At 39.2% G+C, this 15,519-nt stretch overlaps 1 protein-coding gene across 1 annotated transcript in view; it reads right to left on the bottom strand.

The window, feature by feature from the left end:
* LOC115821734 (NACHT, LRR and PYD domains-containing protein 12-like) overlaps positions 1–14,825 on the bottom strand; it is a 31,359-nt gene extending 16,534 nt beyond the window's left edge. Inside the window, exons 1-6 of the mRNA XM_030785535.1 lie at positions 14,532–14,825; positions 14,350–14,427; positions 14,141–14,266; positions 5,453–5,741; positions 3,272–5,033; positions 2,363–2,536 (exon numbers count right to left, since the gene is read on the bottom strand). Coding sequence (XP_030641395.1) covers positions 2,363–2,536; positions 3,272–5,033; positions 5,453–5,741; positions 14,141–14,266; positions 14,350–14,427; positions 14,532–14,825 — 2,723 coding nt within the window. The remainder of the gene's footprint in view (positions 1–2,362; positions 2,537–3,271; positions 5,034–5,452; positions 5,742–14,140; positions 14,267–14,349; positions 14,428–14,531) is intronic.
* Between the last annotated feature and the right edge of the window lie 694 nt (positions 14,826–15,519).

Raw genomic sequence — 15,519 nt, 5'->3', positions numbered from 1 at the left:
TCGTCCTGACTGTGTAAGATCTCAGACCAACTTCCTTCAGGACACTGTCTTTCTTCTTCCAGGTGTTTGCATCTTCAACTCTCACAGTGTCTGCACTGCACTAAATGTCATAATTTGCTTTTTGCCTCTTTTTCAATTGCTCATGTTTTTTTGGGGTTTTTTTTCTGAAGCTTTGTGCATAATTTGTGACCACTTAAAAGTTCAGCAGGAGACAAACCATGTTCCAGAGGTGAAGCTCCGTAACTTAACAGAGCTAAATAAGGATCTGATTTACTGTCTGTCACCTCCTTAAGCAGCTGTTTGACAATATGAACTCCTTTCTCAGCTCTACCATTTGACTGAGCGTTAGGACCCTTTGCAGAACTTTGTCTTTTGCAGTTTCATCCACAATCACTTTTGATTTTTGACACATAGCTGTGGACTTTCTCAATCCCAGACACTAACCCTAGACATTCTCTCTCAGTCTGAGCATAGTGAATCTCAGACTGAGTCATCGTCCTTGAGGCATATGTGACAACCGTCAGTGGATCAGTGGATATCTTGGTTTGTTTGTTTGAGTCAGAGAAGGTGAGTATTGATTCTGTAGTTAGATTGATTTTTAGTCTCTCCCATTCTTGCACGTGATTCTCAGTCCACTTGAATTCATCTGTATTATGTGACAGCTCTCTCATGTAAACTGTTCGTGAAGACAGTTCCAGTTTGAATTTTCCTATGAAATTTATCATTCTCATTTCATGTACTACAGACTTTTTGTCTGTGGGTCTGGGCGTGTTGAGGATCGTATGCACCTTGCTCTTGTCCAGCTCCACACCTTCTCCTGAAAGCTTGTCACCAAAAAACGTGATCTCTCTGACAGCAAATTGACATTTTGCCTTGTTCAGCTGTAACCCATGTCTCTGGATGCTGTGGAACACTATGATGAGACTTTCATTGTATTTCTCCAGTGTAGACCCCATAGAACAATGTCATCTACATAAACACACACACACTCCCCATGACTTAATGTCGTCTACATAAACACACACACACACACCCCATAACACAATGTTGTCTACATAAACAAACACATCATCTATGCCCTCAATAATATACCCCATAGCAGAGTGAAATGTTTCAGGAGCAGAGGAAATTGTGAACGTCAGTCCCTCTGGGACACAGAGAGACAACAGAGCAAGATTGCAGCATAGTAGTCAATATAACAAGAGATCATTTTAATCCAGACAACACAGGAAAACACACAAGAGAATCGATGTGAGAAAATATTGATTTAAGAAGTCAAGGGAGAAAATGTAACGATTTAAGATTTTTTAGCAAACCATGTACACACTGATTCTGAATCAGAAAGAATGTCATTATTCTGCAAATAACTGTATAAGGTTGCAATTCTAGCAATGTTAGCTTCTTGAGTGACAAAACACATTTGCCACAGTTAGCTACTTACCAAACAAAATTAAAACTGCTTTAACTGATACACAGACAAATGGCAAAATTAATTTCAGGTTGTTGGAGAAATGGAAGAAGGCCTCTGAAATGGGAGAAGGCCTCTGTAAGTTGAAGCCAACGGAAGAGGGCCTCGGTATACCAAAAAGGGACGATGCAAAGTCAGCAAAACATGAAGGCAACATAAAAAGGGTAAAATCTAGGTTATAGTGACAGGGAAGTATAAGTAATGGTCGGGATGTAGCTGCTTCAGCATCCGCTTTGCATGGACTAGCCCAACGCTTGATAGTTAACACCCGCGTTAAGGGTAAAGTGTCTGAGGTGAAATTGGGAACATGGTTAAGTGTCCGGGGTGAAACGAGGACACGGTTGAATATTATTTTTTTTATTTAACCAAACAAGGACACTTCGGAAATAATGGTGTATGGAACAATGAATTCTGGGAAAATCTGGGGAAATTTCTGGAAGCGAATGGGTTGGACCATGCAAAACATAGATGATGTAAGGGGTGTTACCATACAACTGTGTTATGCGCTTATTGGATACATAGGTTTAGCATGCAGGTAAAATTTTAGATATAAGTGCATGATTCTCTGTATTATATTCAGTCACTCCCTGGGACCTGACTCAGTTTGTTGTATTTTGTTCACTGCTGAATGCAATAAACTTACACTGCATTGGACTCCTGAAGACTTTGACTGCTTTTTGAAAACTTGGAATTCATTTTAAACCAAGCATAAGAAGTACAGCATTCAGTGTGGAGAGGGACTTGGTCATATCTGGCCCAGACCGGGGAGTCTCTCCCACAAGGTGAAGAAAAATGAATTTGTAACTGATAAGATGATCTGCCCATCTGTTCTTGAATAAAACCAGACTGATTGTACATAAGTTTCCATTCCACAAATTAATGACTACCACTGACCTCAGTATCTCCAGTTTACAGCGTGAATTCTCAAGCCCCACACAAAGCAGCTTCACTCCTGAATCCTGAAGGTCATTGTTACTCAGGTCCAGTTCTCTCAGGGGACAGTTTACTGACTGTAGAACTGAGGCTACAGCTTCACAGGACTGTTCAGTGAGTTTACAACCAGCAAGTCTGGAGAGAGAAAGAAAGAGAGAGAGAGAGAGAGAGAGAGAGAGAGAGAGAGAGAGAGAGAGAGAGAGAGGCAGATGGTTACTTTACTGATTGATGTAATCAGTAGATCTACAGATAAAAAAACAATATATATATATATATATATATATATATATATATAATCAGTGCAAATACGATTCAAAATACCATCATAATACACATAACCATAAAGTCCATCTTTTTCTCATTTTTGTCTCTTCTATTTACGTACGTTCTCTCTCTTAAACGTGTTCTTAATGCCAAGATTTTACAAAAACCTTGAACTAATAACCTATATGTTTGTATTAACAGATAACCTATACAGCCGAGGGGAAAAGACATGGACAAATATGATTCAGAAGACAATAAGCTGCAAAGACACAAAAATATTGTAATAAATAAAATAAAATCAAGAAAAGAATAGAAAAGAAAAGAAAGGGAGAGGAGAGGGGAGAAAGCAGTCTGTATCCTATTGTTTCGTTTACAAATCATCTTCCATATTTCCCACTGTTTAACTATCCTTTAACTGAAAAACTCACACATGGCTACGAACAGATTTCTCATTTGGATGTTACATAAGCAGCCAAATCCTTGCCCTATGATACAGTCCTGCCAGTCCTTCTCTCTGGGAGGAAACAAGTGGGCAAGTTCTGCCACTGTAGATTAGAGTTCACATGATGAACCAAAGTAACTGCACCATTAAACTCTTCTACTTACAGGGCCCGTTTGGTGTTTTTCAGTACTGGCAGAAGTCTCTTCAACCCTTCATCTGATCCTCTGTATTTCTTCAGCTCAAACTTTTCTTGAGTCTCCTCGGACATCAGCAGGACAAAGACCAAAGCTGACCACTGTGTAGATGACAGTTTCTCTGTTGAGAGACGTCCTGAGCCCAAGTAATTTTGAATTTCATTTGCAAGGGAGGCATCCTTCAGTTCATTCAGACAGTAGAGGAGATTGATGCTCCTCTCTGATGAGATGTTCTTGTTGAGTGTCTTCTTGATGTAGTTGACTGTTTTCTCCACACTCTCTGCTCTGATCACTGTTTGTGGCAGTAATCCTTTCAGGTGATCCCGATTGGACTCCACTGAGAGGCCAAGAAGGAAGCGGAGGAAAAGGTCCAGGTGTCCATTCTCACTCCTTAAAGCCATGTCTATAGCACATCTGTAGAGGTCATTCAATTTCTTTGACTTCCTTTTAAAGATATACCAAATTGTATCAGGATAAAGAACATTCTCCTTATTATTACAGTGCGAGAGAAACACATAGACCGCAGCAATGAATTCTTGAACACTCAGATGCACAAAACTGAACACCACTGTCTCAGAGACTCCCTGCTCTTGACTGAATATCTGTGTGCACACTCCTGAGTAAACTGAACCCTCACTGACATCCATGCCACACTCTCTCAGGTCTTCCTCATCGAAAATCAGATTACCCTTCTCTAGCTGAAGGAAGGCCAACTTTCCAAGCTTCAGTATAATGTGTTCAGCTTCACATCTCTTTTTCATTTGGCCTGTTTCGTAAATCAGAAACCGTGTGTACATTCCAGTCAGAGTGGTAGGGAGTTCTTCACTAGTATCTTTGGCTAGCATTGGCTGAAGCACAGTGGCTGATATCAAACAGAAGACTGGTATGTGACACATGATGTGGAGGCTCTTTGATTTCTTTATGTGTGAGAACATTTTTTTGGCCATATCCTGGTCCTTGTCATTGTACTTCCTAAAGTACTCTTCCTTTTGTTCATCACTGAATCCTCGTACTTCAGTCACTTGATCAATGTAGTCTCGAGGGATCAGATGGGCTGCTGCTGGTCTGGAGGTTATCCAGATGAGAGCAGAGGGAAGCAGATTTCTCTTGATTAGGTTTGTTATCAGCACACCTACAGAGGATTTCTGATCGATGTTCTTCAATTTCTCTCTCTTCTTAAAGTCAAGAGGAAAGCGACACTCGTCAAGTCCATCAAAAATGAACATGACTTTACCATCACCATCTGGAAGAGACTTCAGTTTAGCAGAATCTTCAAAATATTCATGAAGCAACTCTATCAGGCTGTATTTTTCATCTTTTACTGAATTCAGCTCTTGAAAGGGGAGTGGAAAAATAAAATCTATGTCCTGGTTGGACTTTTCCTCTGCCCAGTCCAGTATGAATTTGTTCACTGAGACAGTTTTCCCCACTCCAGCAATTCCCATGGTCAGCACTTTTCTGTTTCTTCGACTTGGATCAGATGGGACCTTGAAAATGTTACTGCATGTGATTGGAGTTTCCTCTGTGGTAAATCTCCTAGTTGATGCCTCAGCCTGCATAATCTCATGTTCATGAATGACTCCTCCAGTCTCATCCTCCACTATGTAGAGATCAGTGTAAATATCATTCAGGAACTTTTTATGGCCTGTCATTGAATTCCCATGCAAAATGTGATCATATTTCTGTTTCAGACTGGACTTCAGTTTGATTCTGACCTCTTGATAGTTTGGTTCTGTTTAGTCAAATGAAGTGCAGAAGGAGAGTGAGTTACAAACCAAGATGCAATATAACAGTCCTGTCCTAAAAAGCCATGACTTAAAAACATGTGTTTATATTTCAAGTTTGCAAATGTTACCCATGGTTGGAATCATCAAGCTTTCCACTTCAAATAAGTACTAGAATAATCAAGCATCAAGTAAAGAATTAAAATGTGAATTATAGACGGTCAGTGTTTGATGAAGGATTCATTATGCATTGAAGTAGAGAACACACAGTAAATTTTCCTGTATTAAATGAACTCTGAGACTGTTTAGACAATCCACATTGATCTACTGTAAGACAGTAAAACCACTCTCAGAGTTCATTTAACACTGGTGAATTTACTCACAAATGAATTCATGTCACCAGCACTCAGTGGCTGATTGACTTTACCTTGTCTGAGCTCTGCAGACTGAGTTGGGAAAAGATCTTTAAGCTTTGGAAAAGTGATCATAATATCTGACTCCTTCATTAGATTGATGAACTTCTGACATGTTCCTTCACCCTTGTTCATCAGTTTGTCCAATAAGTTGATAGAAATCTGTTCACTGCTGTGAGAAGGGACATTGAGGTTTATGTATTCACGATCAGTGATGAGCTGTTTCTCCTGCACATGCTGGAGGACAAAGCTGATATCAGCAGACAGGATCTGAGTTAGTCTTGTCTTCTTTTCACGCAGAGTCTGCATCATTCACCATAAAATATCAGCCAGCCCTAAAACACAAAACCAGTCATATATCAGATTATCACCTTTTCATACTGTGTGATGTGAGTTAGACAGGTATTCTCCATCTGAAATGTCTGTGTATTTCACAGAGAGAATGAGTTCAGTAAGAGACTGAAGACACTGTGAAAGGGGCTGATAGTTGATGCCAGATGTGTTGGTTTGAATATGAGAGATAACGTTAAGTTAAAGAACTCTGGGTGTTTATTACACACATACACACACACACACACACACACAGCTGCAGACAAAAGTTATGCAAAAGGTAAAAAAAATAATTTGTGATTAATTAATTTGTATTTCAGTGGAAATTTCTACTGAGCATCAGGACCATAGCAATCACTAGTAAAGATGAACTAAACTAATCCCATCATCAGAAATGATTAAACATACCCTGAATCAGGGGTTTTCCACCTTTTTGACATGTGACCCACATTAGAGTAAATCTGAACCAGCGCCCCCACCCCCAGCCCAGCCTGGCCCAACCTATACAAACACACTAGGAGCAGTGGGCACACACACACTTGGATCAGTGAGTACACACACTAGGAGCAGTGGGCAGCCGCAGTGCAGCCCAGTGCCTGGGGACCAGCTCCAGTTCTCTTGCTGATGCCTTGGTCACAGGTTCTGACAAGAGTATTAACATTAACACACATATCTTTGATGGTGGGAGGAAACCAGAGCACCCAGTGGAAACCCAAGCAAACACAGGGAAAACATACAAACTCCACACAGAAAGGACCTGGGAGGGCCGGGATGCAAACCCAGGACCAGGACCTTCTTACTGTGATCCCCCATACTACCCCAGTAAGAAGCATACACTGATACACTGCTGTGTTACAGATGTCACCCTGCCTAACAGAAGTCACGCACAAACTTATTTACATCCAGCACGTGGCAGCACAACACAAACTGATTGTTTTATAAAGGATGTGAGTGAATATACCAAACTTCTCAGTACATCACACTCTATACATGCAGACCTGGAAACAAATGTCTCCTCAAATACAATCTTAGACATGTCACCTCAGTTTAGTTTCTTTGATCTGTATACAAACTGTATACAAATATACAGTAGATCCTTTGACTAGTTTGGCTGACCTTTTATGCACTATAATGTCAAGACTGTGTCAAGAACATTATCTACATTAGTGACTCTCAACCTTTTGTAAATGTGTTCTTTGTATTTGTGTTGTCAAAGTTTGTCTTTAAACACAGCGGTTTTCTCTGCTCATGTTCATCCCTGTTCTGACACATGACAGACAGTCTGTACAGTTCAACAATTTATAGAATGTTAGAGACACAACTACTGACATTCCAGTCATGTGACCTGTTTACAGGAATGCAAAACTATCAACCTACAGATCAAGTCCTAAAGTGGATTCTTCACAAAGAGAAAATGGTTTTTATTTATCCTCCTCACAGATCTTGATGGGTCTTTAATCTACTTTAATTGACTCTAATTTTACAAAATCTTATGATAAATGACAGTTGGCCTGCCTTATCCGCAGGTTTGGCGTTCGCGGTTTTGACCAAGCACATTTCCAAAACATTTTTTAAAATTGAGAATATTTTCGAAAAAGTACATTTGAAATTACCGTGCGCAGCGTTGCCGGCTAAATACACACATGCGCTGACTAATGTCACGGCGGGCTCAAACCCAACCAACCCTTAGTCCCGGTGTATCAGCCATCGGGTTCGCTTCGTGCGAGCAATCATTTTTAAATACATAGTTTCGCTGCCCTTAATCAGAGGTGGGAGAAGTACAGACATCCTTTACTCAAGTAGCAGTACAGGTATTTGTGTTAAAATAAAACTCTGGTGAAAGTAGAAGTACTGATTCAACTACTTTAAGTAAAAGTGAAAAAGTACAGGCTCTGAAATGTACTCAAAGTATAAAAGTAAAAAATAACCCTCTGAAGGGCATTTCTACCGGCTGTTTTTGTGCAAAGCTAACTGAACCTCACGCCATATTAGCATATTTCAAAGACTATTGAACCATTCTAGTTAAAACAAACAAACAAACAAAAAAACAATAGACTGAAAATAATGCATTAACTTCAATGTGCAAATTAGTTTTCAGTGTCAGCAACAGAACTCGAATTATCAACAGTTCAGGTCTAATTAAGCCATAAACTGTTTTCTTAGAAATTCCCTCATTTCTACAGGACTACCAAAAAACGTTTCTCTTAAGTAAGGCCATGGATGGGGAATGTCTTGCTTCTCTGAATCTGCTCCGTTGTTAATCTTTCACTTTCATCCATGTCGACACTAGATCTCCCTGTCACTGACATCACATTCAGTACATGGCTCTTCACCGCGATGGAGTCTCCTTTTCTTGTCTGTTTCATGTTTACCTGGTTTTCCTCTTGTTTGTCTGTCATGCATGATATGCACTGATGGACATACCAAGGGATCGTCTTTTCTGTGTGTTATTGTCCCATGTATTTATGCTGAAATCAGTCATGATGTTGGGAAGATGTGCAATGGTGCAAAATAGAAATAAAACATAATCGATAATTCCCCTCAAACACAGGAAAACTAAAGTAACGAGCCTGTTTTGAGAATGTAAGGAGTGGAAAATACAGAGATTTGTGTTAAAATGTAGGGAGAAAAAGTAAAAAGTTGTCAGATAAATAAATACTCAAGTAAAGTACAGATAGCTGAAAACTCTACCTAAGTACAGTAAGTGTTTGTACTTCATTACCTCCCACCTCTGCCCTTAACTGCTAATTAGTGTTAATATGACTCTGAAAAAGCAAAGGAACAGTGTTCTCATGGTGACATACAGTATGTTAGACTACTGTGATCAGTATGATTTACATGGGTTTTAGCAGTTCTTAGTATTACCTAGAACTGGGGTTTCAAGTTATGAACACGTATAAGGTAAAATTACGTCATTTTATATAAGTGTTCTGAGCATCCTCGGTTTTTGAACATCCACAGAGGGTCCTGGAGCACAGAGAGTAATTTTAAATAATCGGTAATACACACGATATTGATCTTGAAATACTTATAAATAATTGATCAGTTTCTGTGGATTCTGAAATTAAATATTTTGGTCCATGGTATGTAGTACGTCAAAGGGGAATACACAAGTAATTCTTATAAATAAAAGACATAATACTGTAAATCATGAAATTTCATAATGAAATAATATCTTACTGTCTGTTAGATGACTCTATTGCTTTTCACGGATGTCCATTTGCATAAAGATGTGTAGTATATGTAGTATAGTCATCAAAGCTTCTCCAATATTCTGATTACTCCATATTCTGAAGAAAAGTTCTGCAAACTCAAACTCAGGTGTGAAACTGCCAAAACTCAAACTGAGAAATAATCTGACTGCATCTTCCTTTTTTATGGTGCAGACAAGAGATATGACGTTTTACTGGAGATGTAAGGACTAGTTCTACCTGTTTAGACTTAAGTGCAAGTACAAAACATGACCAGGAATGTTTGGTCATTACAGTAGATAATACAGTGTATGAGAAAGGAAATGAAAACACACACACACACACACACACACACACACACTCACACACGGTAAACACACATACTGTGAATTACAGAGCTCAGATTTTAAACATATCATAGAACAGATACAAATATTAAATAATCACACAGTCTATTACACTGTCAAATACACAGGCCTTAATGGAATATGGAAAATATTGTGAAATAAAACCATCTAACACTGTAAACATCAGTACTGAATAATGAGAGCAGAGAAAGAGCTTGAGGAGTGTTAGTATATGACAGTGGTAGTGCAGAGAAAGTGTTTGAGGAGTGTTAGTATATGACAGTGGTAGTGTAGTGAAAGAGTTTGAGGAGTGTTAGTATATGACAGTGGTAGTGAAAGAGTGTGAGGAGTGTTAGTATATGACAGTGGTAGTGTAGTGAAAGAGTTTGAGGAGTGTTAGTATATGACAGTGGTAGTGAAAGAGTTTGAGGAGTGTTAGTATATGACAGTGGTAGTGAAAGAGTTTGAGGAGTGTTAGTATATGACAGTGGTAGTGTAGTGTTTGAGGAGTGTTAGTATATGACAGTGGTAGTGTAGTGAAAGAGTTTGAGGAGTGTTAGTATATAACAGTGGTAGTGTAGTGTTTGAGGAGTGTTAGTATATGACAGTGGTAGTGAAAGAGTTTGAGGAGTGTTAGTATATGACAGTGGTAGTGAAAGAGTTTGAGGAGTGTTAGTATATGACAGTGTTAGTGTAGTGAAAGAGTGTGAGGAGTGTTAGAATATGACAGTGGTAGTGAAAGAGTTTGAGGAGTGTTAGTATATGACAGTGGTAATGTAGTGAAAGAGTTTGAGGAGTGTTAGTATATGACAGTGGTAGTGAAAGAGTTTGAGGAGTGTTAGTATATGACAGTGGTAGTGTAGTGAAAGAGTTTGAGGAGTGTTAGTATATGACAGTGTTAGTGTAGTGAAAGAATGTCCATGTGACTAAGGATCCAGGATTAAGAAAAAACACAGGGCTTTAATTCTTTCACCCCTTTCATTTTTAACACTCATTTCATTGGATCTCATTGACTAACTCAGTTGTTAACTTCATAATCAATCTCTGTGTTTTTCATTGTTTTTCATTAGAACTGTTTGAGTTTCAAACTCCATACACAGTTCTTTTAAACATGTTTATTCTCTTCTCTGCTCTCACATGACCCATGACAGACAGAAACACAGCAGATAAACAACAGATAAAAGTGAAACTATGTAACATTCTGACATGTGTCTTGTTTACAAGAGAAAAGAACTTTCAGACTATTCATACAGAAATATTACCTTACTTTTATAATTTATAATACTATTACATACTGATAATCATTTATGGTTGTATTCATAAGGAATTTGATGAAAATCCTTTTCTGTATTGTAAGGTTGGATATATTAAAGCCTGCTTCCTGAAGAGAGGGAGAGAGAGAAGGAGAGAGAGAGAGAGAGAGAGAGAAGGAGGTGTAACAGCATTCCTCTGTCAGATTACCAGTAAGACATTTGATGCATTTTTATCATTTTCTCCATTGCTGAGGAATGCTGAGCATATGTCAGCGGTAGAAGACATATAGACACTGTGTGTGTGTGTGTGTGTGTGTGTGTGCGTGCGTGCGTGCGTGTGTTTTCCCTCACTCTGTTTTAAGAACTGTGAGTACATCTTATTAAATTAATTGAAGGAATTTTATGAAAAAAACAGGAGCACACTACTTATTCCAGCCTCTAGATGTGAAAGCAGACAGGGCCAAAAACATTACTGAAGCACTTGGCATTTACTAGGGATGTCCCTATCCGATCTCAAATATCGGTATTGGGGTCGATCAAGGCATTTTTTTAACTGATTGGTATCGGCTTTATTGAGCACGACCCTTAAGCCCGATCCTTTGTTTTACGTCAGCTATCAAACAGGAGTCTTAAACGGAGAGCATAATTTGTGGCAGGACGCGGACAAAATGTCTTCAGTGTGGAAGTGTTTTAAATTGGGAAACGAAAGCAGTCCTACATCTTGTAATGTTTGCAATTTGAGCATTTCGCGAGGCAGTAGGAACAGAGTTGGGTTCAATAGGCTACTATTGCTTTAATATGCCACCTAAAAAAATAAATACTCAGTTGAATATAGTGAGTTCACTCAGGTAACTCGGGCAAAGGCTACTCCGAAGCAACACACATTGGAGGATATACATTTAAAGGAGAGAGACATCTCCTCGCGACAGCAACAGGGCCAAAAAGATTACGGAGAGAGTAACGTTTTGGATGACCACCACCCCATCGCTGTGGTAGTGAAGACAGAGGTGCTTTCAAATTCGGCAGACAGGAGGCGTCAGCGTAATCCGATGACATTAATCCCCAAGGTTGCTCACAACATCCAAGGTATCATTTAAAAACTGAAATGCCTAATGCTTTATCTGCATATGATGAGTATCAGCGTAACTTACAGTTACACAAGTTAACCACTTGAATCATTGTAAGAAGATTCAATAAAAATTGAACACTTGTGTATATTTTCTGAGGTACGGTCAAATTTGGCAAATTTAGCTAAAAGCCTAAATTCCAGGCGAACGGGTTTTCTTTGAACTTTTAAATTTGAAAGGTTTTCAGGTCAGCATACTCCGACCACATTAATCCTCTAGGCTACTAATAACAACCAAGGTATCGTTTCAAAATTTAAATACCTAATGCTTTAGCTGTATGTGAAGTATGCGAGTTATCCTAAACTAACGACCACCGAGAGCAAAACAAACACTTAGCTGACGCTAAGGGTTGATAACGACAGCATCCGAAAAAGTGGCTTTGAGAAAAGCCTCGAACACAAAGTATAGTTTTCTTGTATAACTCCCATCTGGGCACACATCTCCCTTAGTCCAGCGTCCATCTCTGCTCGCCGACAACTACCTCCTCAGACCGTTTGTGTGTGTTCACAGTGAGCTCAAAGCAAATGAAAAACTGTTTGAAAATGTTCGCGAATGTTTGCCTTTCTTTGCTAATTGAACACACCTCAGGTTTTCGGCGTCTTTTTTTTTTTTTTTTTTTTTTGCTTTTGGAGCCACAGGATGCCTTATCCTCTCGACACTACATTTCAGACACTGTTCTACCGGAGCTTTACAACAAGGTTTACGTTTGTAAAAATAAATAAATAAAATAAAAAATAATAATATCAATAAATTAAAAAAAAAAAAGGAACAGCTTGGAGGCTTGCAGGCAGTTTCTTTTCTTAATTCCTTGCTATTCAGTTGTCAAGCATATAGGCCTACATTGAACTGACTTTAATAACTTAATAATGTAGGCCCACTTGAGATGTGCACTGTGCAACTGTATTATCTAGGAAAATACAGGTATCGGATCAGGGCTCGGTATCGGCAGATACTCGATATTAAGACTCGGATCGGGATCGGGGGCAAAAAAAAACTTGATCCTGACATCCCTAGCATTTACATTTCATTGGCTGTGCACCCGTATGCAGTGGTAGAGGACCCAAGCTTCAAGCATTTATTAAAAGTACTGGAGCCTACAAATGGACTGAATATCTTGTTACTGTCCGAGACACGAAGCAGAGACAAGTCCTTAACAAGTACAGGTTCAGTGAGCACAACCTAGCCATTGAAAAAGGCAGGCCTAAAACATCCTGCATGCCAATAGAGCTGAGAATATGTGGTCACTGTACGACAGGTGAGGTTGAAACTGAGGTGCACTTCCTTCAAAAAATGCTAGAAATATGAAAACATTCAAGAAAAATATTTTAAGAAATTCAAAAAAGATATTCCCAGTTACCTAAATCTTGAGGAGAGAGACAAATTGTCAGTAGTCCTAAGGAAGAGACCAACAGGACATATTGCCCACAAATATGTGTCTGAATGTCATACACTGAGGGACAGTGAGTGACAAAACCATACATCACCAAACTACAGTTTACAAACACACACTCACACACGGCATGCATTACAGTTTTTTACAATTGCTTAAGCACAATTTTGAAAACAGGGCTCGTTTTGTCAAAACACTACACACTATTCACACAAGCACACACACAAGTATCAGAACACCTTAGATCTTTTGCAAAATGAAACATTTCATTCAAAACTATACAGTAATTTCTAAAAACCCAACTTTGTCACCGTATGGCACACACATGGTTCATAAGATCCAATTCTGTTTGAACCAGTTACATACTGCTGTGCTCAGTCTAAAATGCTTGTAACATTTCTGCTTTTCTAATGGTATAGCCTGGTTAGATTTTTTTCAGAGATATTGTTAGAGTAAATTACATGAATATATTGACCAAACACAAGACCAGTACTTCACACTGATGAAAATATTTATTTCTCTCCACATTGAACACCAATACATCCATGCTTTTCCAAAGGTTGTGTTTCACACTAGAAATCAGAACAGAACATATTCTAATTAGAATATAGTACATTCATTAAACGCTGTAAAAACATTTGGAGACAAAAAAGAAAACTTTAATTACCTGTAAAATAATAATAATAAAAAAAAAACAAAACATAAGCATCATCTCTTCGCCGAGCTGGATCTGGCCACAACACTTCATCTACATCACAGGCTGTGTCCTCTCTCGCAAGACAGTGAGGGAGGAGTCTTCTTGAATGGTGAGTCCATCCCTGCACAGAAGCTGCATCAATTTGGTCGCAGGCCTCCTCCATGGCTTGAATGAGGGGTATCCTAACATAGGGCTGGAGATCATAAACCATCCACCGCCATGCCGCAAAAAACTCCACAATGATGTTAAGGAAAGGAGAGTATGGTGGGAGGTATTGAAATGAAAATTGTGGATGCTGATGAAACCAGTTTTGGACCAGAGCAGATCGGTGGAAAGAAACATTGTCCCAGATGACAATGTATCTCACCTGCTCTGCATCCGTTTGGTCTTCTGCGGTTACGATATCGTGCAGTCTGTCTAAAAATGTGAGAATGTGGGGCATGTTGTAAGGACCCAAGTTGGCGGTGGTGGAGGACCCTGTTCTGCGTGATTGCTGCACACATTGTGATGTTACCACCACGTTGGCCTGGGACATTCACAATAGTGGCCAGTGATGTTTCTCCCTCTTCTTCTTACTTTTGTCAGGTTAAACCCAGGCTCATCCATGAAGATAAATTCACGTGGGATTGCATCAGCACCCATTTGCAAATCTCTCTGAAAAAAAAGACAACATTGTGTAGTTCAATGTAGGCCCACTATAAATTTACATGTAAAAGGTTCAGCGTGCAGTGTAGAATACTGAAGTGTACATTACTTACCTCCACATATTCATGCCGCAGGTCCTTCACTATCTCAGAATTTCTTTCAGTTCGCACTCGGTAGAGTTGTTTCATCTGCACGTGATGTTTTTTAAGGACTCGCCCCAGAGTTGACAGAGAGACCTGGTGGACATTATCAAAAACTGTGTGGCCACTGAGGACGTGTGCTTGAATTTCTCTGAGGCGTATTGCATTCTTGGCCAAGATCATGTTTACTATGGCTCTCTCTTGTTCCTCTGAGAATATTGGGCCTCTTCCTCCTTGACAGTTTCGACCTTCAATCCTACACGGCATTGTTTTACAGTAAACATGGAATGCAGTGAATGGTAGAGTACTGATGTAGTGCATATGCTGTAGTAGGCTATGTACTGTTCTCGCTACGTGTTTTATACGACTTGTATGTCAACGTAGATTAAACAGCCAGCCAAACTCGGTTTTCACGAGCCAGGAAGTGAGCACCTTGCTCCTTTATTAACGTTCATCAGGTGCGGCAGATGAAAGTTTACAAGTGAAACTGCGATAAATAAAAACAGAAAAGACTTAGAGCGTCTCTCAACTAGTAACTGTATGACACAACTGGCTAATAAACAGAATTACAAGCAAATTGTACATTAACGTCGTCATATATTAGTATACAAAGTTATCATAAATTAGCATCGCTGCAACAACTGAATCGATTACTATAAATTTGCACACCATGTAAATAACAGTGCATATAGAAGAAAATCTAAGTTACTTATGCTTGTTAAATGAAGTACAAAACAACCAAAAACTTACAGACATTGCTTTCGAGGGTATTAAGAGGGTATTAAGAAAGTTCAAAACACAGGGGAAGCCTACAGACGCGCACATCTATGCTCCATAGCAACTTGCTCCATAGCAACAAAGCGCTTCCCTCTCTCTCAGTTCACAGCAAGTCTCTTACAACGTGTCAAAATAAAAGTCATTCGTGGATTCAATGTAATGTGTGTCTATTTGAACAGCCACT

Source organism: Chanos chanos, chromosome 9 (assembly GCF_902362185.1).
Source record: "Chanos chanos chromosome 9, fChaCha1.1, whole genome shotgun sequence".
NCBI classification, from domain to species: domain Eukaryota; kingdom Metazoa; phylum Chordata; class Actinopteri; order Gonorynchiformes; family Chanidae; genus Chanos; species Chanos chanos.
The sequence above is the reverse complement of the archived record's forward strand: the minus strand, read 5'-3'. Positions and strand labels throughout refer to the sequence as shown.